Below are 16,562 nucleotides of genomic sequence, written 5' to 3'. Positions count from 1 at the left end.
TGAAAACAATCAATTTAACTTATCGAAAGAAAATAACCTGTCAGAAAAATTCCGAGTCAACTTACTGAAAAGTTTAATCTAACAATATACTTTCATATTACAGAATGAGCAAAAAACAATTTGCTGCAAAAGATTTCATAATTCTATAAACATTTTACAGAACTTTCAGAGTATTCTGACAGTAAGACTTCAAGCCTTGTATAATGAGCACTAAAATACACACAAGTCAAATCAACACAAGTACACAACTTACATAATTCATTTATCATACTGCAGTATGTTTCCTCAAATTCAGAAATAAAAATAAGAATTTAAAATCCAATTAAAGTCTAGAGGTATGGTTTGTTTTGGGTTTTTTAAGAATTTGATTAGGTTATCAGTTCAAGAAGTCAGGGTATGGATACCGATTTCACTGGAAAATCTAAAGGCAAGTTTGGGTTTCTATGAAGCATCCAATACCTTTAAGTTTTCTTAAGTGAATTAAGCTAAGTATTTGTAACTGTAAATAGATTAACCCTAACTGAATAATGTCTAGGACATGTTTTAGCTAAAATGCACTGCATTTAACATACTAATGATTTTAAGTGAATTGCAATCCTTATACAAAATGTAAGTTGTACGAGCGACTGAAATTCAATTAAAAAAAGTAATTAAAAAAAGTCAGCAGGAGAAACAGATAAACATTTTGATGCAAAATGAAACTAATTCTCTCTTTACAGCTGTATATGAACATTCGAGAACCTGCTACAACTTACGTGCCTTTTCTTTTGGGGCTTTTTGTTTCCAGATGTCTACCTTGGCCATGCTCCTCAAACCATGTAATCTCTGATGAATACTTCTAACCCTGTACAATTACCTTGCCAGCAAACCACTAAATAGCATTTGATTGTAAAGCAAACTACCAACATATCTTGAAGCTAAGCAACTGATTTTGTATTGCGTGGTTAAGAAAGTGATTATCTATGCCGAATTATGCTGAAGTACCAATTAGTTAATACTGTTTCCCTGCTGTTATATTTAAGAGTTTTCACATCCATTTTGTCACACCGAGCGAATTAATAGAAACAGATATTTCTCTAGTTCAAAACTGAGCAACAATGATTATCCACAAAGTGTTTCAACCTGCTGCCAGTTATTGTTTTCATAACATACAGAGGGAAGGAGACTGCTTTTCTTAAAATGAACCTCTCACCAAAAGCCTAGGGATGAAGGAACATGCAGTATACTGGAACACTGGAATGGAACCTAAGAAAAAGCACTTTTAATTAAAAGAACAAATATAGTGAAAATTGCATTGGGGTTTTAACTTCTTACCAATTTATTTATGATGATGCTCAGTCAGAAAAAAATGTAAGTTTAAAAAGCAACTCAGCTTGTTCAGCTTCAGGTTTATTAAAATTTGGTATTAAACCATTACTGCTCTATACTATAAGATTTTCATAATCATACTTCAAAATAGGAATTTTAACTTTCATGAAAAAATTTAATTTATGTTCAGATTAATTTATAAAAATTTGCATCATTTAAAAAAGGAAAACATCAAAAGAATTCGGTCTCAATTAAAATCTGCTGAAAAGAAAGTCACAGCTGCATTAACCTCTCCATAGACTATTAAATGCCTCAATAACTCAATGAATAGTTTATAAAAATATATTTTTACATTTTACTGGGGAATAACAGAGGTAGACAAAAGGAAAATACCAGTTTGAGTGTAATGCCGCACTTCAGAACAACATATTTTCATGGAAAAACAGCTTTTATTTTTGTAAGAATCCTAGTTAATAGGAAAGCCAGGAAAGCATTTGGTCTCAGTCTTTGTCGGTGCTCTGCTTCAGCATGAAGTCTAGAGGAAAAGGTGAAAAGACTAACATCATGTTTGACTTTTGAAGCAAGCCAATCAAATTTGTACATCAATTGGAGAGAGGAAGGTTACTGCACATATAATGATTCTTTATTTTTCAAAGTCTTTTTTTCAAACACTAACACTAACCTTAATTTTTATGTTTGATACCATGATAAGGCTTCATAGAACTGTACAATATTTATACATTTGTCAATAGTTTCCCTATATCAGTTGCAATTCCACAGTAAAACAGGTGATTTAACTGTGTAGAGTGTTATATGACTAGGCTCTCAAAAAATAAAAGCTAACAAAACACAATAGTCTAACAGATCTAAAGCCTGGAGTCTAGAAGCTGGAAGAAAAAAAAAAAAAAGAGGAGCACTGAAAGCAATACCCACCACACTAAATTACACTCTTCATATGCAAAATCTTCCAGCCCTCAAAGGTTTGTGGTGCTTATTACCAATAAAAATAACTAAGCAGAACAAACACAACCCAGAGATGTAATCTGAATATGCCACTACGTGTAGCTACAAACCAGGCAGTATTTCAGATTCCCTGAATTGTTCAAACACCTGTTTCGCTGAAGTGTACAATTCAAAAACTTGTGAAGATGAGAAAATTATCTTAGCTGGCAAGAGTTACAGCTCTTCTTTGTAATGCAACTCAAAACTGGAAATTTGTTATGCCAGCTTATAACGAGCCCCCAGACTTTTAAACCCAGAATCCAAATATCATCTCTGTTGTAAGACCAGGTATTTTGTCACAAAAAGATATCGGTTATAACCACAGTGGCAAGTGTTAACTTAGATGCTCTGGTTGGCATAGCCACCCATGCATATTGATTACATATTAAAAAAAACAAAACAAAACAAAACAACCCAAACAAACTTATGAGTACCATATAGGCTTCTGGAAAAAATATAGATGGTAATGTCAGACCACAAAGTTTGAAAATACCAATTTTCAGAGTATTCTGAATACTTCAGGATGGAAATATAAGAATTAGCATCTATGGTTTCTTGCAATCCGATATGAATTAAAAAGTTCATAAAATCCTCCTTACAAATGTGCACTAGTAACCATCCGTATGAACAGTGTGCTATGAATTTAGCACCATATTTTAATTGTTTAGTGACTAAACCCATATTCTTCTATACTTAGGAATCAAAATAATGGGATTCTAAATTAAGAATGACTATGCCCAGAACATCTCCCCCTAAGTTATTTTTGAAAGCCTGCCACTTATTAAGATATCTAAAGCTAGAATGTCTCCTAAATCCCTGCTTTTGGAAATACTTCTAAGAGGGCTAGCATTGGCTTTTTTCATACAAAAGAGTATTATTTGAAAGCATATTTTCACGTATTCTAACTTTTGCACAACAAATGTAGTTCAAGTTGCCAAAAGCCTTTAAATTTTATGAAATATGTGAGATCCTCCCCACTTTGAAGAGCACGTAGGGCTAAACTAAAATGTTGACAAGAACTCACATTCATCATTCTAACAAGTTAAACAAAAACTTTTACTCTAATATTAAAGCAAAAACTAAACAAAGCCAACACATCAGTCAAAAGCCTATTTTGCATACCTACTGCATACAGACCATGAGAGTTTAAGGTCAGTCTTATCTAATTATGGCCTAGAATGTGTGTGCTCATGCATTTCTAGTCTCCTTGACATAATTCCAGCCTCAACAGAAGATCTAAGCATCAACAGAAGATCTAAACAGGGGAAGAAAAAAATAATTTACTGAATGCTGTGATTTAATAATCTGTCTTCACCCAGTTTGCCTTATGCTGGCTATGGCAATGTTATTTGTTTTCCACTTCCTTAAAGTTTGCCACTTGGTACTACTCTTAACATTTGCTACTTAATGCATAGCAACACTTTATACATATCACAGCATCTGTTCCATAAAACGAGCCAAGTACTCAGGACAAGAATAATTTTTAAGGATACTGAGTTCCAAGTGGTACAGGAAAATTAACAGTAAAATCCACCAATCTTGTAATAGCTTTGCATTACTTAAGTTACATATAGTTACATAAACATAAGGGTTGGAAGATATTTCACACTTACATAGTGAAACACTGACAAGCATAGTTAGAACAAAAGAAGCCTGATGAGTTTTACTGCATTCTTGGCAACTTGAGTTACTTTACCTGAACAGCCAATTAATACAAACTTTTAGAACCTCATTAAATACTGCTATTAATGAAAACTTTAAAGCACACAGTTGATGACATTCTAATATGCATATATTCATATGAATATTGTCTGCAGTCACCCTGAAGAAAGGGATAAACTCAAACATCACCCTAAAAACCATGCTTTCACAAAGCATTAAAGATGTTATGTATCTGCTTCAACATCACTGCCTGCAAGGCTGCTGTCTGTAGATGGAGCACCGTCTTCATTAATGCCCTCACCATTATTCTCCCTCTTATGGGCTTCATCATTTACATCCTCCTTAGATGTGTCATTAACTTTTGAAGGCTGTCTGCCTTCAGGCAGTTTAACGCTACTTGTTGCAGAATCTGAATCAGATGTAGTTTGCTGCTCCTTTGCATCAGGATCCTCTAAAAATGATCCCCACACTTTAAGCCTTTCTTCCCTTTCTCTTGCAGTCTCCTCCACCTATTAAAGATATGTTTATACACATTACAAAAGTCATACTTGTAAAAATGAATATTTACACAGATAAAGTTATACAAACATTTATATTGCAGTAATATCTCAAGACTTCTATAGGCCCTGTGGACTGTGAACTAATGATCTGTATATCCAGTGGCTAATCCTCTAAGTTGACATCTCCAACACACAATTTTTAACATCGAACAGGTTCTTTAAATTTTTTGCTAAATTTTTTGGAGACATCCTAGCAGTTTTTGAAGAGAAGCAAGATAGGGCATGAACACGCAGGGGGAGGGCACGGGGATAGGAACACCAAGCACTTCTCAAATTAAAACAGATTTACAGTTTGGAAGAAATATTTGATAAAATAGGACCATGAAAGGCTACCTGATAATCCGTTACACCATCCCATGTTTCAGCACTGAGCTGACGGCCACCAAACCACCTTCCATTTAGAGTTAGCTTGCAGAGATCAGCTTCTGTTGCTTCTTTAAATGACACAGAAGCCACGCCATCGGGGTGTCGCTGTAAGGAAAGACAACTTTCATTTAATAGTTTTCAAAATAGTGTTTTTATTCCAACACCTTTTAGATTGTGTTATAAAATCAATCAGGATATAGCTCCATCCTGATCATACACAATCATGTTTGAAAAATTCAGTTTGCAAGTTTACACATTTTATTCTATGGGTACACAGAACAGACTTTTTGAACACAGAAAACAAACGTTTCAGCTAGTTTAGCTACAAATAAACGTACTTATAAACTTTCAAACTTGTGACGTATCCAAGTTATCAGGAAGAGTTAGAGTTTGTCTTCATATAGCCTGGTATAGATAGGTGCTTAGAAATTAATTTCCAAAACAGTTAATTTTAAAATACTGAAAGACTAGGTCAAGTTTCTATGAAATAAACACAAGAAACCAAATAAATGCTCCACTAATATTTAAAGAATCCTGAATGTTTTGCACATTTACACATTACATCAATTCTGCCAACACAACATGTAAAAAATACCTACATCAAATATGAGAACCTTCTTTACTTGACCAAACTTTTCACACTCTGTCCGCAGATCTTCTCTGATCTCATTTAGCACTAAGGGATCCTCCTGCAATGCAATCACATAGGATAAACTAAAAAGAAGCCCTTACTTCTCCCAGTGTTATTTTTGCTCAATCACCAATGGAACACATCTGCTGGTCTATTAAAAGTTCATAAATTAAGTGTTTTATGCTGCATTTTCAAAGCCACTTGGGAGTCGGTAGACAGCCCTTACTTGAATTTAATAAATACTACTTATTAACAAGGCTATTTTGTGCTGGTTTCTCCATTCTAACGTAGTTAGTTGTCCTGGTTTCAGCTGGGATAGAGTTAACTGTCTTCCTAGTAGCTGGTACAGTGCTATGTTTTGAGTTCAGTATGTGAAGAATGTCGATAACACTGATGTTTTCAGTTGTTGTTTTCAGTTGTTGCTAAGTAGTGTTTAGACTAAAGTCAAGGATTTTTCAGCTTCTCATGCCCAGCCAGCGAGTAAGCTGGAGGGGCACAAGAAGTTGGCACAGGACAGAGCCAGGGCAGCTGACCCAAATTGGCCAACAGGGTATTCCATACCATGTGATGTCACATCTAGTAAAGGAACTGGGGGTGGGGAATTGCCGCTCGGGGACTAGCTGGGTGTCGATCGGCGGGTGGTGAGCAATTGCACTGTGCATCACTTGTACATTCCAATCCTTTTATTATTGCTGTTGTCATTTTATTAGTGTTATCGTTATCATTATTTGTTTCTTCTTTTCTGTTCTATTAAACTGTTCTTATCTCAACCCACGGGTTTTGCTTCTTTTCCCGATTTTCTCCCCCATCCCACTGGGTAGGGGCAGGGGGGAGTGAGCGAGCGGCTGCGTGGTGCTTAGTTGCTGGCTGGGGTTAAACCATGACATTAGTTTACTCCTCCTTCCATTCCAAAAAGGGATACTTTCAGGATACACACAGTGAAAAAGGCCAATTTGAAAAATACATTTTTACCAATATCTTTCTTGCTTTTTGGAAATAGATGAATGAATTTTAAGCAGATGCTTGGCACAGGAAAAAGCCCTGCCCAGAGAGTAAATTTAATTTTGCTGTCATCGTCTTAGAATTTTACTAAAATTCTTATGGCAGAAAGTTCAGACAATGTTAACTGTAACAGCGCAATCTACAGCAGCAAACTGCACCTTCCTACCTCAAAGTCCTTTGGGTGAAACATATTCCTGATAATAACGATGCGCTCATGTCGCATTCGAGTTGCGCCATCTTTCTTCTCAGGCCTCCAATCCAGCTGTCTAATGAAATGAAGCAACAGTAAGAAGAAATTGTTGCGGCTCTCTTCAGTTTCTACAAGTATTTGTTGAAAAAAAATCATTAATTCGGCATTTCTTGCAATCCATCAACTAAAACACGTATTTTGACACAAAGAGTTAAGTTATTCTTCTAAAAAATGCAGTCATCACCCAGTTTTACTACTACTTCTACAAAGCAGTTGAGGTTTTAAGGTACTTAAATGGTCATAGAGGGAATATAAATTATTTTCAAAATCAAAGCATTTTCTTAAACACTGAAAAATTAATCTTTAAGTTTTAATTCCTTCCTAATATCAGCTCAGATACAGGAACCAGCTGCTGCCAAGTATAATAAAAATGTCAATATTTTGCCATTTTTTCCTAACTTATTTCGTAAAAAAAGGAGATCCACTATTCCGTTTGGTTAAATTTAACCGCTTTATTTAAACAAGCATGCAACACCTTGAGTCTTACACAAGCATTGCTGCAAGATGTATTTTGTTCCACAGTGTACAGAGCCACTGCCACAACATAGCAATGTAACTCAGGGCATCTGTTCTAATGACTTTGCCTTCTCACAAAAAATGTTACTTCTCATAGAAATGCCTACTTCATATCCTACTACCAAAAAAGAACACATTCACTTACACTGTAAAATCTCAAAATCTTGTATTTGGGGGGGACGACCTTGTTTAAGTTCCTTCTTGTACCTGCTACTTTAACTGAAGAAAACTTGGATTTCCAATGGAGGTAGTTTTGCAAATAAATTATGCTCTTCAACTCAAAAGGAACACCTATTGAGGTCAGTTTATTCACAGAAACTGCTGTCAAATGCAATTTCATTACTTTCATACTTCTCTCTCCACACTGGAGATTTCTTACAGAAAGAACTGGCACTGTATCATTGATGCTGATACATTTCAAGCTACTTTTGTTTGTAACTGATAAGGTATCAGGTAGCCTTTGCTCCCTCCGCATTACTATTTAAAATGTTTAGTGGAATGCTGCTTCCATGAAAATATTAAGTCCTATATACTCAAACTTCTTTCTTCTTTAATCTGCATCTTCCTGGTTCCAAAATGCAGAAAAACAATTTTTAAGTGACAAAACCAATGAATCTAGGTACAATTAAAAAAACCAGTATATTTTATACCAGAGAGAGATGTCTGGGGGAATCTACAGAGATATTTTAGTATTTGGTCCTATGGAAGCTAGCATCTCTTGCCCTTTGCAACTAGCAAAGTATGGTACAAACAACATGTGGACAGCCAGAGTGTTATTACCTTATAAAAGTAAGCCTAGATATCATGACAGGACTTGCACGCTCTCACACACAGAGAATGAAGAAGAAAAAAAAAAAAAAAAAAAAAAAAAAAAGTCTTTCCTCTCCCCAGAGTTGTAATATTTTCTGCTATATCTGAAAGGACCTTGGTTCCCTATGTATTATTTTAATGTGTCAATCACAAAGAAGTTAATTATGTCAACATTTAATTTAGGAGTTCTTCCCCTCCAAATGTGTATTATTTAAGCTATTTCACTGTCAGGTAAGACTTCAATTTTTGCGTAACTCTTAGAATTGCATTTGAAAGAAAGCAGTGCTTTACTAATAGCACTCAGAATTCAAACAATATTTTACTGAAATAAAAAATACAAACTTCTGCTGTTGAGACAACTTCTTCTTGTAGTCTTTACATTTCTTCTTCTTCTTGCTTGCATCATACTCCCCCTTCAGTTGAAACTTTGCAACTTCAACATGCAATTTATAGCCTCTAATTTCTGCCTCATCCAGAAGTCTCAATGCAAGTTGAACTGATTCTCTCTATTTGAAGATAAAACAGAGCACAAGCTTTAAAGCACATGGTACAGTCAAATCATCCCAATAACATTTAATTAAGAATATTGTGCTAAGAATCAATTCCCTTTCACAGAAAACCATAATGCCATATCTCTTCCAAGTCTCTTGACACACAGCTGGCAATGCTTTCTTAATCAAAACCCAGTATTTCTTCACCACTGAAGATTAATGCTCCCAAAAAGCAATGGCATACACTTCATTCAAGTATGTCATAGAAACTAATCCACAATGGTCAAGTAAGCTGATGAATTTAAAAGCAAGAATCAAAAAAATTCAGGGGGCTGGTTTTCTATAAAGCTTGTATCACTTTTCCAAGAACAGCAGATGTTGAGGCTCTTAAGCAATTTTTAACATTTTCCTAAAAGTCCTTTAGAGTGGAGACTGTCTTTATACTTTTGCACTAAACAGCCCTAACTACCAAAATTACAAAACTAGTATAGACTACAAGGCAGTTGATTTAGTACTGCCTGGTGCTTCTTGCAGAATTAAAGCAGATTGCACTTGCAAGCACTAACTTTGCAAATGATTCACAAGTGAAACACATGAAGGAAATAGTACTGCAGCCTGAACTTTTATAGGTTAATATAGAAGACAAGAACAGTTCTGAATCTAACCAGTTCTCAACTAAAAGCTGGAAATACAGGACTACAGTATGTTCCTTCCCATCTCATTATTTTTCTATTCTTGGACACACTGTGGCATATTTTCAAAGAAAAAGGTGAAGAGGTCCCCCATTTTACCCCATAATCACTGGCAGCCAAGACAGAAAGAAACATGTAGAGACATGTTCACTAGGTATTATGGACATTTTCAGGGGGAGGGTGGAGGTGGATAAGAGGAACCAAATGAGGTGCACAAGCAGGTAAGGGGGTGTTTCTGGAATAAATCTTTAAAACAGACACCTAAATTCTAAGTTATACTTTAGATATTTCAATAATCTTCTGAATAGGATTCTGAAAACAGTGGCCACAAGTATCTTCAATGGGAAGGAAAACTGTGTTTCAGTGCACCACTGACCTTTAGATAGCAACAGAGGCCATCTCCTTTAAGATTTCCTTCCTTATCTTTATACAGTTTGATTTTGTGTTCTTCTGTCTGAGGATCTCGCATGATGATACCACATTTTGACATGACTTGTATAAATTCATCTTTTGTAATGTCTGGAGGTAAACCTGCAAAATAAATTAAAACAGAAGGCTTAAGTATGTTCAATTTTTTTTTAACCTCATTAGAACAAAAAACCCACAGTGTTTCTTTAAATGAAACATATCAAACTTAAGGATGAAATTTTACATACATCATAACAAACCACTGCCCTTGGGACCAATATTTTTGACACTTCCTTTTAAACTTTACTTCATACCAATATTTTGAAAATCCTTTTTGCTTTTTAATAGGTATAACACACAGCAACATCTTTGCACTTCCTAATATGCAGACCTAGAGCTTTAGTGCTACACTTGATACCAACATTGCAGTGGACACAATGGCCTATGCAGATGTTAACTATCCTGCTGAAGTTTTAAGTGCCACTGCACCTCTAGGGATTGGAGACAAAAAAAAAACCCCCAACCTATAAACAGGCAACTATCTCTCCACCCACAAATTTGACAAAAAAAGCAACTGATAATGTATGGAGTTTTTAAAGTCTGAATTTTGAATTGAGGACAAGAAAAAAAAAACAAAATTGAGGAGAAAGTTATGTGAATGTTCCATGCTAGTTTGGCCTGGATGAAGATTTTTGAGAATTCAAGTGTGTGCATTTCTGTCACTGCTCAGAACCACTAAATGTACCTTTGTATATGCACCTAAAGATAACACCCCGACATCCAAAACAGGTAGAGAAATACCATAATAAATGCATAGATAGTTTCATTTGAGCTTCCCCATTACTTGCTCATTCTATTCCCGGCTTTTTTTTTTGTACTTACTGTTTCCTCTCTTTCTTATCTAAGAATTTAATTATGTATTTATAAAATCAAATAAAAATTGAAGATTAAACTATTAAGTGATGTGTATAATCAATGCACTACCTTATTATAAACTTGTTCTCATTATCCTATTCCTTAGGAGCTCGCAGAAATTGTTTTTCTTGGCTGTAGCTTACTTAAAAAAAAAAAACTTAGTGACTTGGCTGACAGCTCACAGAATATCACATTTAAAACATAAAAGCATGGAATATGCCCCTTATGTTACTTTCCCACATCTGCAATTTAAAGGTCAGAAAGACATTATGCAGTCAGGAACATACTGTTAAGCAGCTTGCAAGTGTCAGACTGAATAGATAATATTCGAAGTCAGCGAGACACATAACACGTTTCTTTTACCATCTTCAGCTCAAAGTAGATAAATAAACGGTATCACTTACCAGTCACATAAACATTTGTGTTTCTGTCTTCTTCAACATGAAACCATCCTAAAAACAAGAGTTTTAATGCAGTTATGCCAATATATTAAACATGGGAACATACACTGATGTTCACATTCCATCAGATTTCTAAGAATTTTTGTTTGCTCACGGGAAAAAGCTCTGAACATGCCTTAATTTGCTTTTTTTTCCACGTTGTATATGGACTTAGGAGGATACCTATGAAGTACCATACAATTTTAAAACCATTCCGGCAATTTTCAGAACAACCCATACCTTTGCTGTACATGGTAACACTGAACAATTGCCAGTTTACACTCAGTACTATAGAGGTTGCAGCCTACACAGAGGGAAACCCTTTGTCACTTACCTGGCTCAAGCTTCCGTTTCTCCGCTTTTTGTTTTGGATCTGTTTGTTGTGGTCCTTTCTCATTTGCTGATGGCTGTGTTCCTGATGTCTTAGAACTTATTGGTTGCTTACTTTCAGTTGCTGTGCCAGAAGCAGATGAACTGTCCGTATCATCTGCATGGAAGCCATAGTTGGCATGATACGTTGCCAGGAAATCTTCTGTTATCTGAAAGGAAATTAGGAAAATTAATCCAAGATTTTGGGAACTACAAATTCAGGTTTGAAAGTGTTCTAATGTTAGTTAGATGATGGTCATTTTCTAATCCAGCAACACAGAAAATAACAGTATTTACAAAGATGACTGAAAAACGGTTTTAAAAGCCATACACACAACAAGAACGATCAGTTCAGACATTACCTGAACTATATTAACATACTAATTCCATACAGCACAAGAAGTTTTTAAACAAACTTTTCACAAGTTCTGCCTTTTTTCAAGCAAAACTTTCTGCTTTCCACGTAAATTGGATTTGCCTGAAGGACAGAAACTAAGCGCTCCTGACTGTGTTGAAGAGATAAAGTGACACTGAAGGTAAGCCAACAACTTATCCACAGATGGTAAATGGCTGACATTTGTAGGCATCTGCCTTTTCACAGAAACATTTTCAGAGATGACATATATTTGTGTTGATAGACAATAAATATTGCACTTAGACAGAGATGTATCTTAGCACACTGTTTATAAGGCCGTACACTCTACTTTATAATCCTACTAATAGATAAATAATTAGCTTGCTCTTTCCTAGAAAGAGACTATATTTGGGTAAAATATAAGATTGGCTACTATATTTTAGAGACCAGAACAACAAAAAAAACCAACCTATAAATTACACCCAGTATTTCCAGCCAGGTAAATTTTAATAATAGCCACTAGCAATAACATGCAAAGAGATAATACATCATAGCTGATTTTGCTAGCATCACTGCACTATGAAGTATTTTCTGAAGTTACACACTCTGAAATTATTTATTTCCAAAACTACGCCTTAACCTTTGAAAATTTTATCTCTGACCTGTGCTGCACTTGCTTCATCTGTATTCAAAAGGGTACCTAACTTAATGTCATTAAGCTATTGTAAGAGAGCAGCAAAACAGACAGTAGTAAGTGCCAATGATAATAATGCAATCTTTTATCTTTCATAGTGATTTGAAGCTTGATGTTTCAACTCTAACCCTTTATTATGACAAATCAAAAATGCAGAATTGACAGCAACAGGCTTATCATGAATAACGCAAGATGCTGTGGAACGCCATATAACTTCAAAGTTTAGCACGAAATAGCTCCTACACTAAACAAGATCTGCAACACACCTCAATCAGGAATGTAAGTGGCTGTTTTTACAGACATGACATAACACAATGTCAAGAGAAAGGAAGACTACAACCACCTTTAGCGAAGAAAAGGAGACTCTGTTCTAATCAGGTTCATTATATTTGACACTAGCAATCTTATCAAATCCTTAGTTTCACAGTTGATGAAATCCAGGGAATTAAGAAGCTTTTAAACTTTCTGGTGAACAATATTACTCTTTTTCATCAGAGAACTTACTGATAATTCAGTGATTAAACCTGCAACAACTAGCCACCTTCCTGCAGCAGTATTATTTTTCAACTTCAGGGGGAACCACATTCTCATGTAAATCTAATTTTATTCTTAGCAAATTACCTACCACAGAATGTGAAATTTTGCCAGTCAATAACAAAGACTTTTTTTCCCTAATATGCTATCATCCTACCATATATACCATTACAACTACTCCAATTTAAAATGTGTTTTTGCAAGCATAAAGGAATTTATACAAGTATAAAGGCTTTTACTGGAACTTATACCATGCCTGCATGGAAAACAAGCACTCACAGAATTTTTTACTTGGGGCTTCAATTCAGTTCTGGTGGAGAACATCACAGAAAGAGATCAGTTCTACCTCCACGCCCAGACAGTTGTACAGTTTGGGGCAATGAAGCTTATAGGAAAAGAAATACAATACTTCAGGACATGCTAGCATGTAATTAACTACTGGTCACACTGAAATGGAAAGGAATAGATTAACCAAATGAAGAACAGAAACCCTATGCTTACAGAAGACATCCATCTGTTTTTTCATAGCAAGTGATGAAGGAAGGCAGATGAATTCAACATGCGATTTTGTGCTATGTCTGTGAAGGACTACAAAAAGTTGGTATCCATCAACATAGTACTATGGAAATAAAAATCATTAAATAATCCACAAGGTTGCAATCACTTTTATTAAATATTTGACTGTCTCCAATTTTTTCTGAGGCATGTTGACAGTTAAGATCATTAACTTTTCGCACTGCTTTGAAATATGCTTTAGTAGAAGTTCAGCAGACACTCTATTCCCAAAGTAGAGCAGCAGTGCAATAGTAGTCTGTAGATGACAGTTACTTAGACCAGTCAGAATATTTTAATCTTTTGTCAGAGACTAGAGATAAGGAATTTTATTACTGCTCATAGAGCGGAGAAAGAACTACAACTTCTGGCTCCTGTGGTCTCTTAAATCTATTTTGCTACAACATTCTGTTGAATAATCATCAGCAAAATGAAGTAACCCGAGATATTATGGTATCTAGCGTGGTGACCTATCTATGACACATAGCGCTTCATGATGATTCTTTACCAACTTCTACTATACATAATATTTACTAATGAACTTTGCTGTTCCTGTCTAATCTGTCCAACCCTTAATGTTATCTCCTCTCCAACACAGAAATTTGAGATAAGAAAGGCATTTAGGAAAGACCAATGCTCCTCAGAAGGAGAGGTAAATTTAAAAAAAGAGGTGAGAAAGAGGGGAAGGAACAGTGAGAAAAAACAAGAACCCTGTTAAAAGTTACTGTGCTTACTGGATATAGCACTCCACAGGGAGCCAGGGATACTCAGTTCTCCACTGCTCCACTTTGTGACTCTGGATTTTTCACATGTTTTCACCCCTCCGTAAGCCATCTGCTACATGGACACTTTACTAGGTTTACACACATATAAACTTGGCACTACAGGCTTCATTCTCACTCAGATTCTCTGAATTGCAATGAATTCAGAGTCAGAAATAAGAACTGGCACATTACATTTATCAAGCATATGCTACAAAATGTCTAAATACTTCTAAATTAAGTAATTGCCCTCATTCACTGTTCTATAGCAACAAAACTACTATTTCACTTGCAGATCAGCAACTGGCTCAACACATTAAATCTATGTCCTCTCTCACCTTGAAGAACCATGTTGTTATAGCGAGTTCATTTTTTATACTTTAAGTATTTAATAAAAAAAGCCAAGGTGAAAAACTGTAATCCATTCTGTGGAAGGCCTCTAAGTCAATACATTTAATTTTCAAGTGCATTTCCAAGATCTAGGGAGAGGGAACAAGACATCTTTACACGTGTTCTTTTCCGATAATAGTAAAAGAAGGATATATACTACTCCGTTTTCATCTAGACCTCTTAACAGACTAGATCACTTCTTCACTGCCAACAGAAAGACAACACACAGCGACTGTGATAAAGAAACCTAAACATGTCAAAGGCAGCACCGATTCGCTAAGATCCACAAATACAACTGTGACTTCATGCCAGGCCCGAGCAGTTCTACAGATTCACAGCCAAGGAGAAAAGCCAACCCACAGCTCTTCGCAACAAAAGAGCAGAAAGCAGCCGGTAAGGTTACAGATGGAGACAACGCCAGCTGCCGTGGTTTCGCCTGTAAAAAAGAGCGTTTCAGTACTACAGAGACTTTGCAGCAGACATCTATTTGGCCGAATCCAGACAAGCCAGACACCTCCGTGGCGAAGAGGCCCAACACCAACTGCTCTTCATTCTCGCCCTTCCTCGGGGAAACTTCGGCACGCCACGGGGGAAAGAGCCGCCCCCCGAGGCTCCCCCACGGAGGGCCGCGGCCAGGCGAGGAGGCCGCTCCTCACAACGGGAAAGGGGACACCGGGCGGGCCCGGCCGCCCGCCGCCAGGTAGCGCCGAGGCCCGCCCCGCACCCACCTTGGGGAACCAGGCCTTCTTCTCCCGGTCCCACTCGTAGGCGGCCCCATCGGCCGGGTCCACGTAGGTGAAGGGGTCGGACTCGCCCTCACCGCCGGGCTCGGCCTCGTACTGCTGTTGGAGCTGCAGCTGCCGGTAGAACTCCTCGTTCCCGTCCTCACCGCTCATCCTGGCCCGTTCGGCGGGCCTGGGCGGGGCGGGGTGGGGGAGACGCCCGCACCGGGCCTAGGCACCCACCACGCCGCCGCCGCCGCCGCCTGAGGCGCCCGCTCGCGCCGCCCCGCCCCTCTCCTCTCAGCGGCGGAGCCGGGCAGCGCGCGGGCACGCGCAGCCGGGACCGGCGGGCGGGCGGGCGGGCGCGCGCGCGCGCGCGGACCCTCTCCGCCTCACGCGGCCGGTGACCGACCCAGAGCCCCGCAGCGCGCAGGAGCGGAAGTGACCCCCTCGGTCGCGTACGGGTTGTTTTTTTTCCCCACCTCCCGGCCCTATTCACGCCGCAGCCACTGAGCCGCCGGCTGGCTGATCACGTGGAGAGCGGCGAAGCCAATGGGAAGGAGGGAGGGCTCTTCGTGGAGAGGGCTGGGCGCTCGGGGCCGCGCGGCAGGGGGCGGGGCCTGTTTTCCCGCCTCTGGGCGGGCCGAGGCCTGCAGTGATGGCGCAGCTTGAGGCCGCCGTGGTTAGGGTCGGCCTGGGACAAAGGCGGTCGCTCTCCTCGCTGCTCCAGACCGGCCTTGCCCCTTTCCCTTAGGCTGCAGCTCTGTTTCTACGCCGGCAGGGCCTTGGGATGAGGGCGGCTGGCCCTGAGGCCCTAGGCTTGAAGACCCTCCTGGGCCTGCAGTGGGCTGGGAGCTGTGCCTAGATGGGCCTTGCATGGAGACTGTTGCAGTTATGTGATAAAATAAAAGCCTGCTAAGGGGCATGAAGCACTGGAAGTACTTCCTCCTGCAGTACTTTACCCTATTGTGCCTTGGACAGCACTGAACTGTCAAGTTGCTGCTGTCAGTTGTGGTGTGGTGCCACTAGGTAGCCATCATCTGTCACTGACACTGAAAGTCTGTTTTCATAAACAAAAAGATGTAGGTGAGACGAAAATGGCTTACTAAATGTCAAAAAAAACCACATGGGT

At 38.2% G+C, this 16,562-nt stretch overlaps 1 protein-coding gene across 1 annotated transcript; it reads right to left on the bottom strand.

Moving 5' to 3' along the window:
• Positions 1–56: 56 nt before the first annotated feature.
• HTATSF1 (HIV-1 Tat specific factor 1) lies at positions 57–15,859 on the bottom strand. Its single transcript, XM_069811456.1, has 9 exons — positions 15,437–15,859; positions 11,388–11,592; positions 11,018–11,065; positions 9,667–9,821; positions 8,450–8,613; positions 6,698–6,797; positions 5,498–5,587; positions 4,866–5,003; positions 57–4,481 (listed from the first exon to the last, which is right to left on the bottom strand). The coding sequence occupies exons 1-9, from the start codon at positions 15,602–15,604 to the stop codon at positions 4,197–4,199; spliced, it is 1,353 nt and encodes a 450-aa protein (XP_069667557.1). The 5' UTR covers positions 15,605–15,859; the 3' UTR covers positions 57–4,196.
• Positions 15,860–16,562: the final 703 nt, after the last annotated feature.

Source organism: Haliaeetus albicilla, chromosome 23 (genome assembly GCF_947461875.1).
Source record: "Haliaeetus albicilla chromosome 23, bHalAlb1.1, whole genome shotgun sequence".
Lineage (NCBI taxonomy): Eukaryota > Metazoa > Chordata > Aves > Accipitriformes > Accipitridae > Haliaeetus > Haliaeetus albicilla.
The sequence above is the reverse complement of the archived record's forward strand: the minus strand, read 5'-3'. Positions and strand labels throughout refer to the sequence as shown.

Excerpts from the sequence above, each read along its gene's own strand:
- HTATSF1 (XM_069811456.1), bottom strand. The coding sequence starts at position 15,604 with ATGAGCGGTGAGGACGGGAACGAGGAGTTCTACCGGCAGCTGCAGCTC. Across the intron at positions 5,588-6,697 it reads TTCACCCAAAGGACTTTGAG|GAGGATCCCTTAGTGCTAAA; the intron begins GTAGGAAGGTGC and ends ATTGCATTGCAG. Across the intron at positions 4,482-4,865 it reads ATGGTGTAACGGATTATCAG|GTGGAGGAGACTGCAAGAGA; the intron begins GTAGCCTTTCAT and ends TATCTTTAATAG.